Source organism: Erythrolamprus reginae, chromosome 2 (genome assembly GCF_031021105.1).
Source record: "Erythrolamprus reginae isolate rEryReg1 chromosome 2, rEryReg1.hap1, whole genome shotgun sequence".
Classification (NCBI taxonomy): domain Eukaryota; kingdom Metazoa; phylum Chordata; class Lepidosauria; order Squamata; family Dipsadidae; genus Erythrolamprus; species Erythrolamprus reginae.
The window spans coordinates 98123635-98140623 of record NC_091951.1 but is presented as its reverse complement, the minus strand read 5'-3'; the positions used below and the strand labels follow the sequence as shown (position 1 = coordinate 98140623).

The window sequence follows — 16989 nt, the reverse complement described above, 5'->3', positions numbered from 1 at the left end:
GACCCGGAGAAGGCCAACTCTGTGGGACCTAATTGACCACTGGGATTCGTGCGGCAGAAGGCGGTCCCGGAGGTATTCTGGTCCGATGCCATGTAGGGCTTACCTTTGGTATGTCCCATCCTAGACTCTTCTTTTAATGTGAGGGGGAAAGTGCATTGGTTCTTACCTGATATGCCCTTTTTCCAAGGATTAAAGGAAGAATCCAGACCCAGCGGGATTTGGTGTTTTGTGTTACTGCAGGCTTCTCAGAATTTGTCTGGCCATGGTTTATGAGTTCTGCTGGGAGCTTGCACCATTCCCTTCAGATTTGTTGTCGACTAAGGATGACATCAGGGAGGTGGATCCTCAGAAAATTCAATCCAGTCCATATAGTTATAGAGCTAAAATAACACATCCTGGACTCTTCCTTCGATTCTCGGAAAAAGGGCATATCCGGTAAGAACTGGGATTTCCCAGTTCATAGCATGGTCTAGCCACTGTGCTATATTAGTTCCAGTCTTGTAAAAATATGTTTTTATATAAAACAGTTTTTCATTTTTGTTAGTAGTCTTTCCTTTGAGGAGAAAAAAAAAGACTCCTTATCAACAATCACAGGAGACATTTCTGGGGAATGCATGGAATGTAGGCACCAGGTAGGGACAGGCAGATGTGCTTATCAGTCGCAACACATTTAATAGAGAATGGTTTATTTCTTTAAATCTCTCATATAATTTGTGCAACAGCTTTATGTATCTGTTTTCTCTGACACAGATTCTTATATAGTAACTTTATTATGCAATTCAGTGCAGGTAGATTTTGTTCTGGATTCAGCTTTCAAGGTCCAGTTGTTCACTACCTTATTATAACCTAAATGTGGTCTTGAAGTGATTACTACTGATTAAAGAATACCTGAGGAAAATAAGGAGATAGAAGAACATTATGGAATCTTTCATGTTCTATACCCAATAGACGTCTTAATTTGCATCTAGATGGTATGTTTACTGAAAAGCAAAAAGGAGCTGATAGGGGAAGTAGGTTATGGGAAAAGTTCTTTTAGGGAGTGGAGGAGTAATGGAATTTAGCAGTGAAGCAAATATTCAGCACATTGAAAATAACAACATTCATTCTGTCCTTTATGTTTTGCCAAGTTATTACTACATTAAGCTTATTGGATGTTTCTAGATCAAAAGCTTTGGAGTACATTTTTCAGGGGGAAGCATACATTTTGTTAGGACAAAACTGATTATATATTTAAAGGAGATAACAATCAGTGAAAGGGAAGTCTGAGGAATGCTAATAAAATAAAGAATTTCAATTTTGGTACTAAATCAAAGGACAAATTATTTTCTATTGCTAATTAATGGACTTTGTACAACAGATATTGGGGCAGACAATGTAATCATTACATTTCTTTGTCAGCTTCAAGAAGATTTAGGATACGTGCTATCAAACTCTGAATGGTTATCGTGATGAAAATTGTTTTGATTTAGCAAAGTAATTAGCAGCCGCATATGTGATACTCAGCAAAATCTAAGCATTTTAAAACATTTGAATTTAAAACATCTTAGAAGTTATTCTTAAGGGGTATTACAGTTCTGGCAATTCTTTAAGGTAGGTTATATAAATGCTCAAGGTTATCAATTGATAGCTTCCTGTAAGTGAAGAAGCATTTTGATACTCTCATCACTGTGTCCTGTATTGACCCCATACTGAGATAAATAATGTAATAGTTCTCATTCCATCACCTCAGAGTAGCATAGTGTATTTTAAAAATCTATCATAAAAGTCTTCTGCAATCACTCTGCTGTCCGAATTGTTTCCATGCTAATCTCCATTCCCTTTGCTTTGCCACAGGGATTTTCCTAAATAGGATGGAATATGGGATAACGAATTCTGAGATAGTGGAATTGGGAAAATTATAATCTTATGTCTGAATAAACCACATTTAGAAGACTTTGCCTAATGCAATACTGTATAACTTCAATTACATAATAATAATAATAGTAATAGTAATAATAATAATTGATTAGATTTGTATTCCGCCCCTCTCCGAGGACTTGGAGCTGCTCACAATAATGTAGAAATAAATCTTGTTGCCTAAAATAGTGTTTGGGTATGGTATTTAAGCTCGTTATAGACTAGGGAAGGATAACTAAACTATCTCAAGGCATGGGGGAGGAGAGAGATCTAGGGCAGCTGAAATATGAAATAAACGTAGTCAAGAGCTATATCTAAAATGTTAGATGAGAAAGGTTAAGAAAACATCATTAATCAGTTTTCTCCATCTATTTATGTCTTCATTGGTATGTTAATTTCTTAAATGTAATATTTATGTTGGAATATCTACTAGCAGTTAATAAAGAAAAACATGTGCAGGTCTGACGCCTATAAGAAAAGAGTGTTTGAGAATGAGGATCTTTCCTCAAGAGGTTAGTTGAGATGATGGAGGATTAATACATGTAGAAGGAGGAACAGCTTCCAAATGTCAATTCTTTTTGTACTTTCCAGAGTATTTGAAAGCAAGTATGAATTGTAAAAGTTAATTGTAAAATGTATTAAATTCCATTGATTTGGAAGACCACCAAGCATGCCTGTGTTGGACTTTCAAGGAAATTATATTTCAAAAAAGAATAACCAGGCACTTCAGGTTTCCTCTCCCTCAACCTAGCATGCTAGCCAATTTGGTAAGAAAGTCCAGTACTGATTTTTAATGTTATTTTAATTATTTATTAAATTTATATGCCACCTGACTTCTAGTGACTGTGGATGATTTTATATAGAACATAGGAAATGGACAGGAAATAACTTGAAAAGTTAAGATGCCCATTTGATTCTATACAGTAGTACTTTCTAAAACTCTCTGCCGAATTTCAGGTCATGTGCAAAACACAAGAACCACATATGAGGTTTAATTGGAAGATAATATTCCATGATGAAATTGCTGGTATGCTATAGCTAGTTTGGGGAGTCGGGTGTTGTTGTTTTGGTGTAAGGGTTTTGGTAATACAATCCTACCTATTATGCTGAATGGGAAAAATTAAGTGTATCAGTTACATAGGATTTATAATCTATTCTTCAAGTAAGTCAGTAAACAATTTTATGAAAACAAAATGCCTGCCTCACAATTCATTATGGATAATAAAGATACACAATATGGGCTAAGTGCATGAATGCCTCTGAAATTAGTGAAAGCGAATACCTTTGAAATATAGTCCATTTAATGTCTATGTTGGTATAAAATATAATACAAAGAAATATTGCACAAGTACAGACTTTCCCCCTTTAAATTTCAATGACCAGAAGCCTCTTCTCTCCCTCTCCCCCCAGCTTTAAGCAGCATTTAATTTTGTGTTTATATGATGGAGGTTGCACCAAGACTTCTCCGGGCCACCAAGTGAGTTTTCTTCTAAGCAGAGTGTTTGGGGGATTTTTTTGTAAAAAATAAAATCTCTGTGATCATGTAGTAGCTCTAATTAACTTGAATTAATGGGTGTTACCGGTTCTAGGCATGTCCCTTATAAAAGAAATAAAGGTGAGGGATGGGTGAGACAAGACAGCAATTTCTCTTGTTCCTATGCAGCATGGTTTAGTTTTTATTCTCAGGCTTTGATCTATCAGGCATCATTGTATTACACTTTCCCCTTTTCAGTTGTCAAATAGAAATTTAAGTATTTATCCTTCTTCCCTTCATGCCTAGAGAGTGGACAGTAACTAGATCCCCTATAGGCTTAGGCTTTTCATCTATTATACGGAGACATCAAACGAAGTATCTAAAGTAATTTTGTTGTAGAAATTTGCATCACACTTACCCAGATAGCAAATCTCCCACAACACTTCCTCCCTTTATTGATTCTAGGAAATTGTATGCATCTGCATTTTAAAAGATTTCTGTCTCCCCTTTGGCTCTTTTCTGTAGCCTCTTCACATTTGAACAAAGCCTTTGATGAAGTAACAGTGCCTGCACAACTGCAAATTGGGGATCAACAAAATTTTGAGGGCGAGTATCACAATACATAGTTCAATTTCTCTATAATACCATGATCAAAATAAGTTATTCATATTCTGAATTAATGTCTATATGCAGTGATGGGATAGTTGAGGGCCAATAAACTTAGATTGAATCCTGACAAGACCAGCAAATACGAGAACAGGGAGTCTGCTTGGATGCATTCTCAGAAGGAGCAAGTATGACATTTGATGGACCTCTGCTCATCCGGATGTTTAGATTGTTTTGTGACCAGGAGAGCTCTTCATAACCAGTCTGAGTTTGGTTGTTCATGTCCAGGTCACCTTATATATATGCTTCTGTCTGATCATTTAATGACCATTTGAAGTTACAATGGGTTTCAGAACAGGTAAAGCACTTCCAGCCATCATGCTGTACCCCAGTCACATAATCACATGACTAGTTGCCAAACATCCCACAATCCATGTAATCTCTATTTGCAATCTTTCCTGGCATCTTCACAGAAAGTCAATAGGGAAGGCAGTAGGGAAGGTTACAAGCTCTGATGCCTACTGAGAGCTCTCTCCCCATCCCCTCTCTGAGAGTTGGTTGAAAGCTTCTTATTTTCCCCCAAAATAATCTGAATTCTGTCCCTGCATCCCACCAGAGCAGTTCCCTTCTGGACAGAGAAGGGAGGCAAACTTCTGACAGAGTGGAGAAAGTGAGCTCATATCCCGAAAATCTATTTCTGAAGCCCACCAGAATAGTTTCCTTCCATGCACAGAGGAGAGCAGAATTTTGCAGGCAGCTCTTTTGCTTTGTCTGGTTAGTAACCTAGGAGATCACTTGACTGCTGCAATCAGGAATGCCAGAATTATGGTCATTGAGCAAAGCAGTCATGTGGGCATCTCACTTAACAACCCACTTTGCTCAAGTTTCCAATCCCAACTGTGCTCCTAAATTGAGGATTACACGTACTGCATTGAGCTCTATGAGGCTACCCTTACTCAAGTTCCAAACCTTCAACTAGTGTAAAATGCTGCAGGCATTTTTCTAATACAGTGGTACCTCAAGATACGAACCCCTCGTCTTACGAACAACTCGTGATACGAACCCGGGGTTCAGAAAAATTTTGCCTCTTCTTACGAACTTTTTTCGAGTTACGAACCAGTGTTCGGAGACTGCTGGGAAGCGGCGCGGCTGTTTTAAAAGGTGACAGCCGGGCGGCGGGGCTTCCCAGAAGCCTCCCGAACGCCGGTTCGTAACTCGAACAAAGTTCGTAAGAAGAGGCAAAATTTTTCTGAACCCCGGGTTCGGGAGGTTGCTGGGAAGCCCCCCAGCCCGGCTGTCACCTTTTAAAACAGCCGTGCCGCTTCCCAGCTGTCTCCCGAAGCCAAACGCGGAAGTTTGGCTTTGGCGTTCGGCTTCAGGAGACAGCTGGGAAGCGGCGCGGCTGTTTTAAAAGGTCGCAGCCGGCCTGGGAGGCTTCCCAGCACCCCCCGAACCCGGGTTCAGGGGGGTGCTGGGAAGCCCCCTAGGCCGGCTGTCACCTTTTAAAACAGCCACGCGGCTTCCCAGCAGTCGCCGAAAGCTGTTTTTTTGCGGGGGGTTTTTTTGGTTGCACGGATTAATTGACTTTACATTGTTTCCTATGGGAAACAATGTTTCGTCTTACGAACCTTTCGTCTTACGAACCTCCTCCTTGCACCAATTAAGTTCGTATCATGAGGTATTACTGTATGTTTACTAGATCTCTATTGAAACCTCTACACTGATAATTTATTACTGAACAGGGTTCAAGGTTTGACATATATAAAGTCCTGAACAATTTGGGATTAGGATATTTGATGGATTGCCTTTGCTGTTAAAGATAATTGCTGATATCAGGGTCATCAGGGGAAGTCTATTGCATGTATCTAGCACTGCAGTACAATCTTTTGTGCCTTTTCTATACATTTTCTAAGCATTTCCCCCTAAAATCTAAAAGGAATCTACCATTATCCTTTAGGTGCCGGCTGCAGACCTCTTCATTCGGACATTCACTCTATGAACATTAGAAGAATACCTCCCCCCCTCCCAAATTTGCTTTCTCCTTCTCATTTTTACACTGTATACACATGTAGCTACAGTACAGCATTTTGTGTTACAAGAGTGAATGCGGAGAAATGTTATCATAAGGGATTCAGGCAGGAAAGAGTTATTGCAAAAACCTTAAACCTTAAACTTCATACAATATGTCAGTCAAATCCATCCTATCAGTTTAAATAGAGCAGAGGTTATCAAAGCCCCCCAAAATGGAAATCTAATCAACAAAATAGAAGATTTTTGGTTTTTTCTCAATCAAATGGACTTTTAAAAAGAAAATGGGCCAGATCCATTTTGCTTTTCTCTCTCAGGAAGACAAAGTATCTCTTCATGGCTGATTCTAAGCTAGCGAAGGAGCACTTCCAATTTTCACAAGAGCCTGGGACTGAGGTGCAACAACTACAGAGCAATCTGAACTAGTTGAAGCTAGATGTGAGCAGAAACCTTAATTTAATATAAGCAGTGTTCCTAGACAGAAACCAAGTCCTTCAGGGATATTTTTGGCAATATTTATTGGTACATTTATAGCACTGTCACCTCAACTACATAGGTTTGAGTGGATAACAATATTAAAAATGATAAACATACAACCCCCCCCCCCAACCTATCAATAGTAAGTGTAAAGTATAATAAAATATTATGAGTAATAGAAAAAAATCATGGAATAGTAGAAATTGCACAGCAAAGTTAAAATTCATTGAGTGTAACCATTATATTTAAATCTGTCTACCATGAAATTGCATCCTAATGATAGTTAAAGAAAATTTGATTTCTTGCAAAACTGTTTAAAACATGGTTTGGATTTATTAGAAAATATATTCGCCTGTACTGAAAGACAATAAGATTCATGCAATAAAAGCTGGAGTGGTGGCAAATAGTAAAATGTAAGTAACTTTAATTTCCCCAATACTAAATTGGACTTGTTAATTAAAATTGAGGTGAACCAAATTTCATCAGCTTTGAAAAATTAAGTGACTGAACTTTGGGTTCTTGAGAGAAATTGGAGGGCAGAGCACATTGTACTCTGCCATAAATTCCTACTAGAAGACTATATATATATGTCACATGTTTTTTTGCTGAATTGGAAAATTAAGGGAGACTAGGATAGATCTATTTCGGCCTTATTTTGGCCTCATCAGCTAGCCATACCTACTGGGACTTGAACCTGCAACCTTTGCCTTGTAAGGCAGAGAATTATCCTCTAGGCTACAGTATCCAATCCCTTCAGCTCTGCACCAGGGAAGGGTTACATATTTTTGTGTAGAATCACCCTGGTGTATCGAAGGAACATCACAGCTCCTTATTTATAAAATAATAAAAATAATTATTTTATTTTATTTTATTTAGAAAATTTATTTGTGGCCCATCTTGTACCCAATGACTCTGGGTGGCTTACAACCTTAAATATTAAAACAGAAAAGAGATTAAAATTGACACTCATGGCACCCAGTAGATATAATCGTAGACAATTACAAACCATTAAAACCAGATGGAAAATGTGGGAACCAGACACACAAGGGGTGGGAAGGTAGGATTAGGTTTTAATTAATCAATCAACTCCAGTATGGAGCTTCTCCATCAGGTCGCCAAACCATCTGGCATAGCTAGGTCTTCAGGCTCTTTTGAAATGTCAGGAGGCTGGAAGCCAATCTCATTCCAGTAGTAAGATGTTCCAGAGGGCAGGAGTCATGGCAGAGAAGGCTCTTCTTCTCAAGCCTGTCAGCTGAAAAGCCTTGGCTGATGGGATATGAATCTTAAGAAAATATCAAATGAAAGAATAATATATTAGAAAAATAGGCTGATAAAATAATTCTAAAGGAAAGTCCTGATTTGAAGATTAGCTTTCCACTTGCTAAGATGTAAAACAACTTTTCCGCTTGGGGTGCGGGTGTTGTTGAAAGTGAGGAGTGCAGTATGCAACCTAGTACTTACTGGATTTCAACCCTTTTCTTTCATCTGTGCAGCAGACCAAAAAGGATACTCAGTGCGAAAAACAGCACAATGGGCAAACCGAAAGTCCATTTTTCTGAACTTCTGGTTTGCTTGTTTGCCCATTTTTTTTTACTGTCCCAGGCTTCAGTGAGGCCTATGCACATGGACGGGGCTAGGGGGTTGTGTGCATGTGTAGGGGTAGTTCAGGGTGTGTATGTATATGCATGGGGTGAGGGAGTGGGTGTGGGCATGCCTTTTTGGGCACACAGACCAAAACAGTTTCACCATCACTGGCCTACACAGCAAAATGTACAGCATATAGGCAATCCTCTGTAGGTAATGAGAGTATTTCTGAGTGCAGCTACTCCCTATAAATACTGTATGACAAGTTGGTAAACTAGTAGTTAAGTGTGAACTAGATGGCATATATTTAAGTGATTATTATAGCTAGCTCAGGAATCATACTCCAAAGTTGCTTATTGGTGGTTCCTGAAATAGGGGAGTATCAAATTTGGTATCAGTTTTGGTGTAATGGTATGTGAGAATAACCTTGAAAGATAGGAGGGGGAGTTGTAGGCTGAAAAACTGGCATTGTAAAAGACATCTCAGCCCACAGAAGGAGGAGGCATAGGAAGGGACCCTCTCTAGTTTTCTGGAGAACAAAAGAAAAGGAAGAGAGAAATATTTTCAGTCTTGCAAGGGCTGTTAATGTAATCTCACAATAAAGATAGAAGTGGCACTTCTTGTTGTGCCTCTTTTCTGTATTACCTTGAAGGGTTAACGCCCAAATCTATTGTTCTTCAATATTTTCAGTAATTACTCAAGTGAAAAAGGATGGAGAAATCATATCTGTAGATGACCAGTTGCTTGTAGATGTGGATGTTGGTGACATTTGAATTAATGGTGACTCTGTTAAACACAGGAGAAAGGACCAAGTACACTTCAGTTGTTCCTTTTCAAGTTTATTGATTGAGGTGCCACAAGGTTTAGGACCTGAATGACAATGAGGTGGCAGAAAGGATAGTTGCCAAGTCTGTAGATAATACAACACTGGGTAACATAGCTAATTGCCTAAAACAGTGTTTCCCAACTTTGGCAACTTGAAGATATTTGGACTTCAACTCCCAGAATTCCCCAGCCAGCGAATGCTGGCTGGAGAATTCTGGGAGTTGAAGTCCAAATATCTTCAAGTTGCCAAGATTGGGAAAAACTGGTCTAAAAAACAGAGATCAGCAACCTTAAACACTCAAAGAGCCATTTGGACCAGTTTCCTACAGAAAAGAAAACACCAGGCGCCACAAAACCCTTTTGACATGTAAAATGAAGATAACGCTGCATATATCATTTTTTTTAAAAAAAATCCTTATGCTATGTATAGGAAAACTCTAGTTCAATGATGGTGAACTTTTTTTGGGTCGCATGCCAAAAGGGTGTGGGTTCAGTGGGTTCAAACTGGTGCAGCTTTCTGGACCACACCAGTATGAACCCACTACTGCTGGTAGGTGGGAAAAAAATGGCCAAATAGGCAAACCGGAATTGTGTTTTCCCAAACTTTGGATTTGGATTTGTCTCTTGGGGGAATTTTTGCCTCTGGGCTTCAGAGAAGCTTCCCTGAAGCATCCGGAGGACAAAACTGCCTTTCCAAAGGCCGGAAATCAGTTGGTCAGTGCCCGCCCTTATTAATGGAATAACCAGTGTGCCACTCGTTCACCATCACGACTCTAGTGTGTTGCATTTATGAAATCAATGAACTGCTACAGAAAACATACATTTTTATTTCTGTATGCAACAAAAATATTTTGAACTGCCAAAAAAAAAGATGGGTTGAAAAGGTCAATAAAGCTCGTGTTCTGGTGGGTGTCGCACATTGGTGGTTGTGATGCGTATCTTGAGCGACAGGGAGCCGAAGCAGAGGGATGAAAGAGCCACATGCGGCTCCAAAGCCGCAGTTTGCAGACCCCTGGTCTAAAAGATAAGAATAGCATTTAATTGAGAAAACAGAATGAAATTTAACACAGGCAACTGTAAAGACAAAACAAAGAATGAGGAAAGAGGAATCAAATGCAGAAGTATTGGATGTAGATACCTCACCTGATAAATGGTTATGAAAAAGATTTTGGAATAAAAATTAGCTGAAAACTGAATATGAGCCAGAAACTTCCAAGAAATAGTTTATTGATGAAAATTTGGGTTTTTAATGACTTGTCAATGCAAATATTAGTCTAATTTATAATTTACATATGTGAATTGTTCTGAACATTATATTTTACATGATTTTTTGTATATAATGAAATGTAGCTTTCTACTAACTCTTATTTACCACATATATTTTAAAAACCCATACTTATTTGGAGTTATTGCAGTACCAAAGGAACGTGGGAGGATAGCCAGTTTTAGAACACTTCCCTGCCAGAGGTTACTTAACAGTGATTTATGGTTTTGTTGTAGTTTATGACTGGTAGTGCAGAGTAGGAATTTGAGGGCTGGTGTTTCAGAAGGAGTATTGCTATCACGCCTTGTGTGGAAAAGTTCATTATGTGTGGATGTAGGCAGATCTTTGTAATAATTGAAATAGGAAGTCTGAAATAGGAAGATTTTCAGAGGGATCTTGCTGTATACATATTTGTCAAAATAAACATATGTATTTTTGCAATATGATATAGTGGGTTAAGGATTACAGACTGTCTTACATAGAACTTTGTCCCCAAAGGAAAAAAGGTCATATAGAAAGTCTGTCCAAGTTATGAATTGATGGTTTGAAAGTGTAGTGTGGAAAAAGCTCAAAATAGTGGGAATAATTGTATCATTCACTACAAATGATCTTTTAGTCTGATAACTAAAATGTAAAATTCTTGCACAAGTGCACTTTTGTTTTCTTGAAAGGTCATTTGATTCCATGATAACTCCTCGATTCATATTTTCTTTTATTCAGATTATTGTGATTAATTAAAATTATTCATGGAGGGAGAAAACAGTAAATATATTGGGAACTTCTAAAACTGAAATTACTAAAAACTAAGGTGGCATGATCCTGATTAAAATGTAAATAAAAATCTCTGAAAGTTCTTTTAAGAGCAGGTTACAAATTCAATAAGAAAGTACAGGTGATTAAAATGGACATCTTACCCAAATTCCTCTACCTTTTCCAAACTGCCCCTATTAATATCGAACAAATTTTTTTTAAAGAGATTAATAAAACTTTTTCAAAATTTATTTGGCAAAACAAAAAACCCAGAATTCAATTCAGATACCTCCAAGACACCAAAAACAGAGGAGGATTAGGACTCCCCGATCTGAAACAGTATTACACTGCAGCGTGCCTAACATGGCTAAAGGAGTGGATTAATCTTACTAATAAAAGAATACTGGTACTTGAGGGCCATGATCTACAGTTGGGGTGGCATGCCTATTTATGGAAAGACGATAAACAAAAACAAACTGTCTTTAACAAACACATGATAAGAAAATCTCTCCTTAAAACCTGGTATGAGACTAAAAGAAAATTTTACAACAAAATTCCTAGATGGCTATCTACCATGGAAGCCATAGTATATCCGAATTTAATAGACCCTACCAAGACCATAAAATATAAAGATATTTTACATCCAAATGGAGAAATTAAAACTAAACAAGAATTGGAAATACAAAATTATAGGATGGACGAGTGGACATATATGCAAATAAAATCAAGATATAATAAGGATAAACAAATACCAGGTATAGCAAATTCCACCCAAACTCTAGACAAGATCTTAACAGGAAACGCTGAAAAACAGATAACTAAACTATACCAGATTTTATTAGAACACGAGAAAGAAAAAGAGATGATTAAAAATCCAATGGTAGCCTGGGAGAAAAACCTACAAAGAAAAATCCATATAGCAGAATGGGAGAAAACATGGAATACAATAACCAAAATCACCCTATCATCAGCCTATAAAGAAAACTATTACAAACTATTTTACAGGTGGTATCTACCACCGGCAAGACTTGCCAAAATTTACCCAGCACTACAAAATGTATGTTGGAAATGCAATAAAGAAAAAGGAACTTTCTTCCATATGTGGTGGTCCTGCCCTAAAATCCAAAAAATTTGGGAAACAATTTACAAATGGTTAAAGGAAATCACGAAGGAGGAAATAGAGTACTCACCGGAGGGGATGCTACTCGGAATTTGGAAAAAATCTTACTCGAAACAAACCCTTTTTTTAGTGACTCACATAAATACAGCTACAAGAATTGCAATTGCGCAAACATGGAAGAACAAACAGACCCCCAATATAAATTTAATAATAGAAAAAATATATACATGTGCAGAAATGGATAAATTGACAAACCTACTTAAGGGAAACAGAATCAACGAATCTGAAAGCATGTGGAACAATTGGCACGAGTGGATTCAAAGGAAAAGATTTGTATAACCTTATACAAAATAGCAGTACAAACCTTAAAAAAAAAAAAATGAAAATACCATTTGAATGTTTTTACCCTGTTTTGCATTGCATAGTATTAAGTTATTATTATCCATATAACAACTGTAACCGGTAAAAAAGTTGGATAAGACCTGTAAACTGTATAAACAAATTGTGATATATGTATCTATAAAACAATAAAAAGATTTGCAAAAAAAAAAAAAAGAAAAGAAAGTACAGGTAGGAAAGATCTGTTCAGTCCTACGTTGGGCGGCATCCATCTTTGTTGAAGTACAGCTGTAAAATTTGAAAAGCAACAACCTTAGCTTAGGTTCAATTTTTGAAAGATTTCATGTACTAATTAAATTTAATGAATTTTCTTCACTTTCTTTTTTTTTCTTTCAGGAAAATAGTTTTTTTCCATTCCAATCACATACGCAATACAATATATCAACAATCTTAAAATACAATACAATAATAAAAATTTGAAAATTGGGTATTCATAATCCATCCAGTGCTACCTCCTGTACTTTTAACATCTGGATAAAAGATAATTATTCAAATTTCTTATATGCATTTAAAAAGCTATTAACTAATACAACTTCTTTTAGCTGCTTCTTTTCTTATTACATCTGATCATTTAGGCCGTCATGCTTCAATCTTCTCAATATATCCTTAATCTCAATTTCGTATATATTTCTTACCATTACTTTTATTGTAATCGGCCTTTAAAAAAGAAAAGAAAGAAACCAGAATTCCCAATCATAACAACTAAGTCTTAAATTTTATCTAACTATTATAGGGATCTAACATATATCAATTCAAAAGGGGAGAAAAATCCAAATAATTTATTCTAAATGTCCCAATTAGCCCAATGAATAACAAATCCTTTTAGTAAGTAAATAAAAAAATTAAAAAATTAAAAAGAAGAGAAGAAGAAAAGAAAAGAAAAAGGAAATAAATATAATAATATTTAGGGCAAGAAGATTCAACTGGATAATAATAGAGTAGGGCAAGATGATTCTACTGGGTTTACAGTGATTTTTTTTAGAATAGGGCACGATGATTTCACTGGGTTTACAGTGACATATTATAATAGGGCATGAGGATTCCACTGGGCTTACAGTTAAATGGGGTGTGAAGATTTAATTGATTTCAGAGTAAAAGAGATACATGGAAGAAGAGGGGAATTTTTTTTTTCTTCACTTTCTGATCACCCTTGTGTATGTTCTTTTTTCAGGCATCAAGACTGACAACAATGAATCTGGTGTGAAGACCTTTGGATTTAGCAACTTTATATAGATTGTTGGCTCTGAGCCTTATTTCGTGGCTAATATCAGTGGTGCATATAATTAAAATGAATCCTGGATTTGCACAACTACCCCCAGTATTGGGGAGGACTTTGCTGGTTCTGACAGTGATTACTTCAGCTAAGTGCCATTGGCCCAGTGAAACCTCAGAAGTTGTACGGGACTGGGAACATCAGTTAGAAGCCTCCATGCATTTGGTGCTTTCGGACCTTCGTGAGAGTGCACCAGCAGTGGTGGGGATTCCAGATAGCTCTGCTGTAGTAGGCCGCACTTTCAGAGTCACCATCCCTACAGAACTTATAGCTTCCAATGGAGAAATTATCCAGGTGAGAATTTAAATGTATTGATTTGATTTATTTATAACCCTTATGTAGTCTCCTATCTCATACAAATGATTCTGGATAAAAGCAAGCAAACAGAACAAAAGATATGCCTTGCCCCACTCCCAATAAGAAACTAATAACTATTACCAGAAGAAGAGCTCACTTCACCTATAATCCAAATATGTAGGAAAACACCCAGGTCTTTAGTAGGGTTTGGGTCAACCAGTCCAAGGAAGTGATGTGCAACTGAAGATCATCAGCCTACTGATGATTCTGTATCACATATCTACAGATGACCCTTACTCAGCAGGTTCATGTACAGTAGTACTTAAAAGTTTGCAAGCCTTTTTGAATTTTAAATATTTTTGCATAAGCGTGATCTAAAATGTGGTCTATTCTTTTTAGTGTCTAGTCTTAAAAGTAGATAAAGAGAACGCAATTAAACAAAGGAATCAAAAACATTATATATTCATTAAGTGATTGAGGAGAATTATCTAAAGTTACATATTTGTGCCTGGCAAAAGTGAGGCAGCTTGTCAGGCACAACTTTATTGTATAATTCTCCAGTGAGAGAATTGCTTTGATGGTAATGATTGACTTTTCTTCTAGTGGGAAAAAATGCTGGCATAACTGACCTACCTGGGTTTCTTTTATTTTCTTTCTGGACTGTCAGACAAAAAGTTAATTTGCACCCATACTGAAAGGTCACCTTTATAGAAAGATAAACTTGGAATCATTTATGAGATACAAATGGCTTCCCAGACTATAATAAATAACTAAAGTAGTTCCCACTCTGACATTTCATCTCTTTCTTGCCCTTTTTCCTCTTTCGCTGTATCGCCCCCCCTCCCCCCAACAAAGAGCTACTCATTATTCTGGTAATAAAAATAAGAGTCCTTTTTAGAGTGACTGTTTGCATTAGGATTGTGAGGCTTATATACAAAACATGAATTTGTCAACTTGAAAGTTTACTAAAAATATAAAACATATCTGGCTATACAATTATTACACTTAGAACATTCAGAAGTGATGCTTATTTTATTGTACTGTGCAAATGCTTCTTGCCATCCTACTCAACCTCTTATTATGCCTCAACAAAAATTGTTAGCAAAAGATTTCACTCACTCAACTTTTATTGTTTTGTATCTCAAAATTTTGAAATACAGTTATTGGAACTTCATTTTCAATTTGTGCGTGGACGTTGTTGAGTTGTCCTTTTATTTGGCCAGCAGTTTTTATGTTATAAATGTTAGTGGCAGCAAGAATACTTTAGGCACAAAAATGGAAGGACAGTTTTATCCCCCACAATGGACGAATGGCTGCAAAAGTTGATGGAGTTAGCTAAATTGACTTTGATTTTAAAAAAAGAACCCAATTAATTTTGTTTTCCTTTGTTTTCCTCTTTTAGACTTTGTATCTTGTGCTTCTTTTAAAAATTAAACTTTGATTTTGGGTTTTGCTGATTAGATAATTTGTTGTTTTTGAAATGGCTAGTATGTGTTATGTAAAAATTCAGATTTTACCTTATTCTACTGTTTCTCTTCCCCCCTTTCCTCCATTTTTTTCTCATTTCCATTTTCTTTGTATTTCTGTACCTTAGATTTTGATCAACCAGTAAAAATATTTCAACCCTTTTATTTGGCCAGCAATGTCCATGCCTTTCACAGAAAAACCAGTGGGCATTATCCTACAGCTTAAAGCTTTTAGTTGCAGGTAGCACTGATAATTGCCATTAGCAGGCAAGAATATGCTTGCAACTTACCGTAAGTGATTTCCAAGATGTGAAGAAATGATTTTCCTTTTTCCTTTTTAAGCTGTTTACATTTATGCTCTAAGAATCTTAGTAGTTTCTGGATGGAATGAATTACAGGCAAGTGGGACATGTATTAATTTTGAATACCTTCAGAGGCTTCGTTGTAGAATTGACTGAATTTCAGTGTAAGATGAGAGCATATTATAAGAAAAGATAAGAAACTTTGCATATCATCCTGATTTCTAGGTAACCCACTTCTCAAAAGGAATAAAATCTATAACTTGCTGCATTCATGGAATTTTAAAACTGGAAGGCCTCTGAACTCAAACATGTGGGATCCATAGACTGCATAATAGATACTTATGAAGTGACAGATCTGCTTTGGTGAAATGATTCAGGCCATGAAGGCATCCTAATTCACTTCAATGAAATAATATGACCTTGTGATTTTATATATTCATTTAGCATATTTGTATGGCCGCCCATTTCACAAAATGGGCAAAAGAAGAAGGGAACAACAGAGAATTAGGTGGCTGGATGGAGTCACTGAAGCAGTAAGAATGAATTTAAATGGACTCGGGGAAGGGTAGAGGACAGGAAGGCCTGGAGGAATGTTGTCCATGGGGTTGCGATGGTTTGTACATGACTTTGCAACTAACAACAACAACAACAACCATTTCACAAGAAATTACTCTGGGGAGCATACAACATTTAATTCAAAAACAAAGTGATTCTCCTTAAAGAAGCTAGAGTAAGGAGTGAAGACTCTTCCCAGCCCTCTCCCTTGGTGTTCCCTGAAAAGCATCTGCGCAGCCTTAAGAGGCTTGGCAAGAAAAAGCTCAGTCATCTTCTGTAGTAAGAGTTTTGTAGCTTTGCTTCATTATGCTGAAGTTTCAAACAAAATAAAGTTCTTGTTCAAAGCTGTGCACAACGGTACAGCATAATAGAGGCAAGGTGAAAGAATACATTTATTACCCATCAAGTATTGCATAAAATTGAATTCCTTTTTAATGCTAAAAGGAACAAATTTGTCTTTTGAAGCGGACTTCTAAGTTCCAAGGAATAACCTTTCCATTTTCTTTAGTTAATTGGTTAGCGTAAATTTTTGGCATCCATATGAACCTTTGTTGGATTAGCTTTTATCAGCTGCTTTGAACTCCTGGATATGCTTAATGTTTTTTAACCTTGTGATATCTTAACATTTTAAAAATTGTTGGATTTATTACTTCCCCTTTGCAAGCAAGAAAAT

At 36.8% G+C, this 16989-nt stretch overlaps 1 protein-coding gene across 10 annotated transcripts in view; it reads left to right on the top strand.

The window, feature by feature from the left end:
• DAG1 (dystroglycan 1) overlaps window positions 1–16989 on the top strand; it is a 79417-nt gene that overhangs the window by 28028 nt on the left and 34400 nt on the right. For 5 of the 10 annotated variants that reach the window (XM_070738892.1, XM_070738894.1, XM_070738897.1 and 2 more), the window contains exon 2: window positions 13595–13990. In XM_070738892.1, the coding sequence (XP_070594993.1) occupies window positions 13712–13990 (279 nt within the window). In that variant the 5' untranslated portion in view covers window positions 13595–13711. Of the gene's footprint in view, window positions 1–3895; window positions 3977–6876; window positions 6895–13594; window positions 13991–16989 lie in introns of those variants that run through there. The other 5 variants (XM_070738895.1, XM_070738893.1, XM_070738896.1 and 2 more) reach the window with 3 other exon arrangements.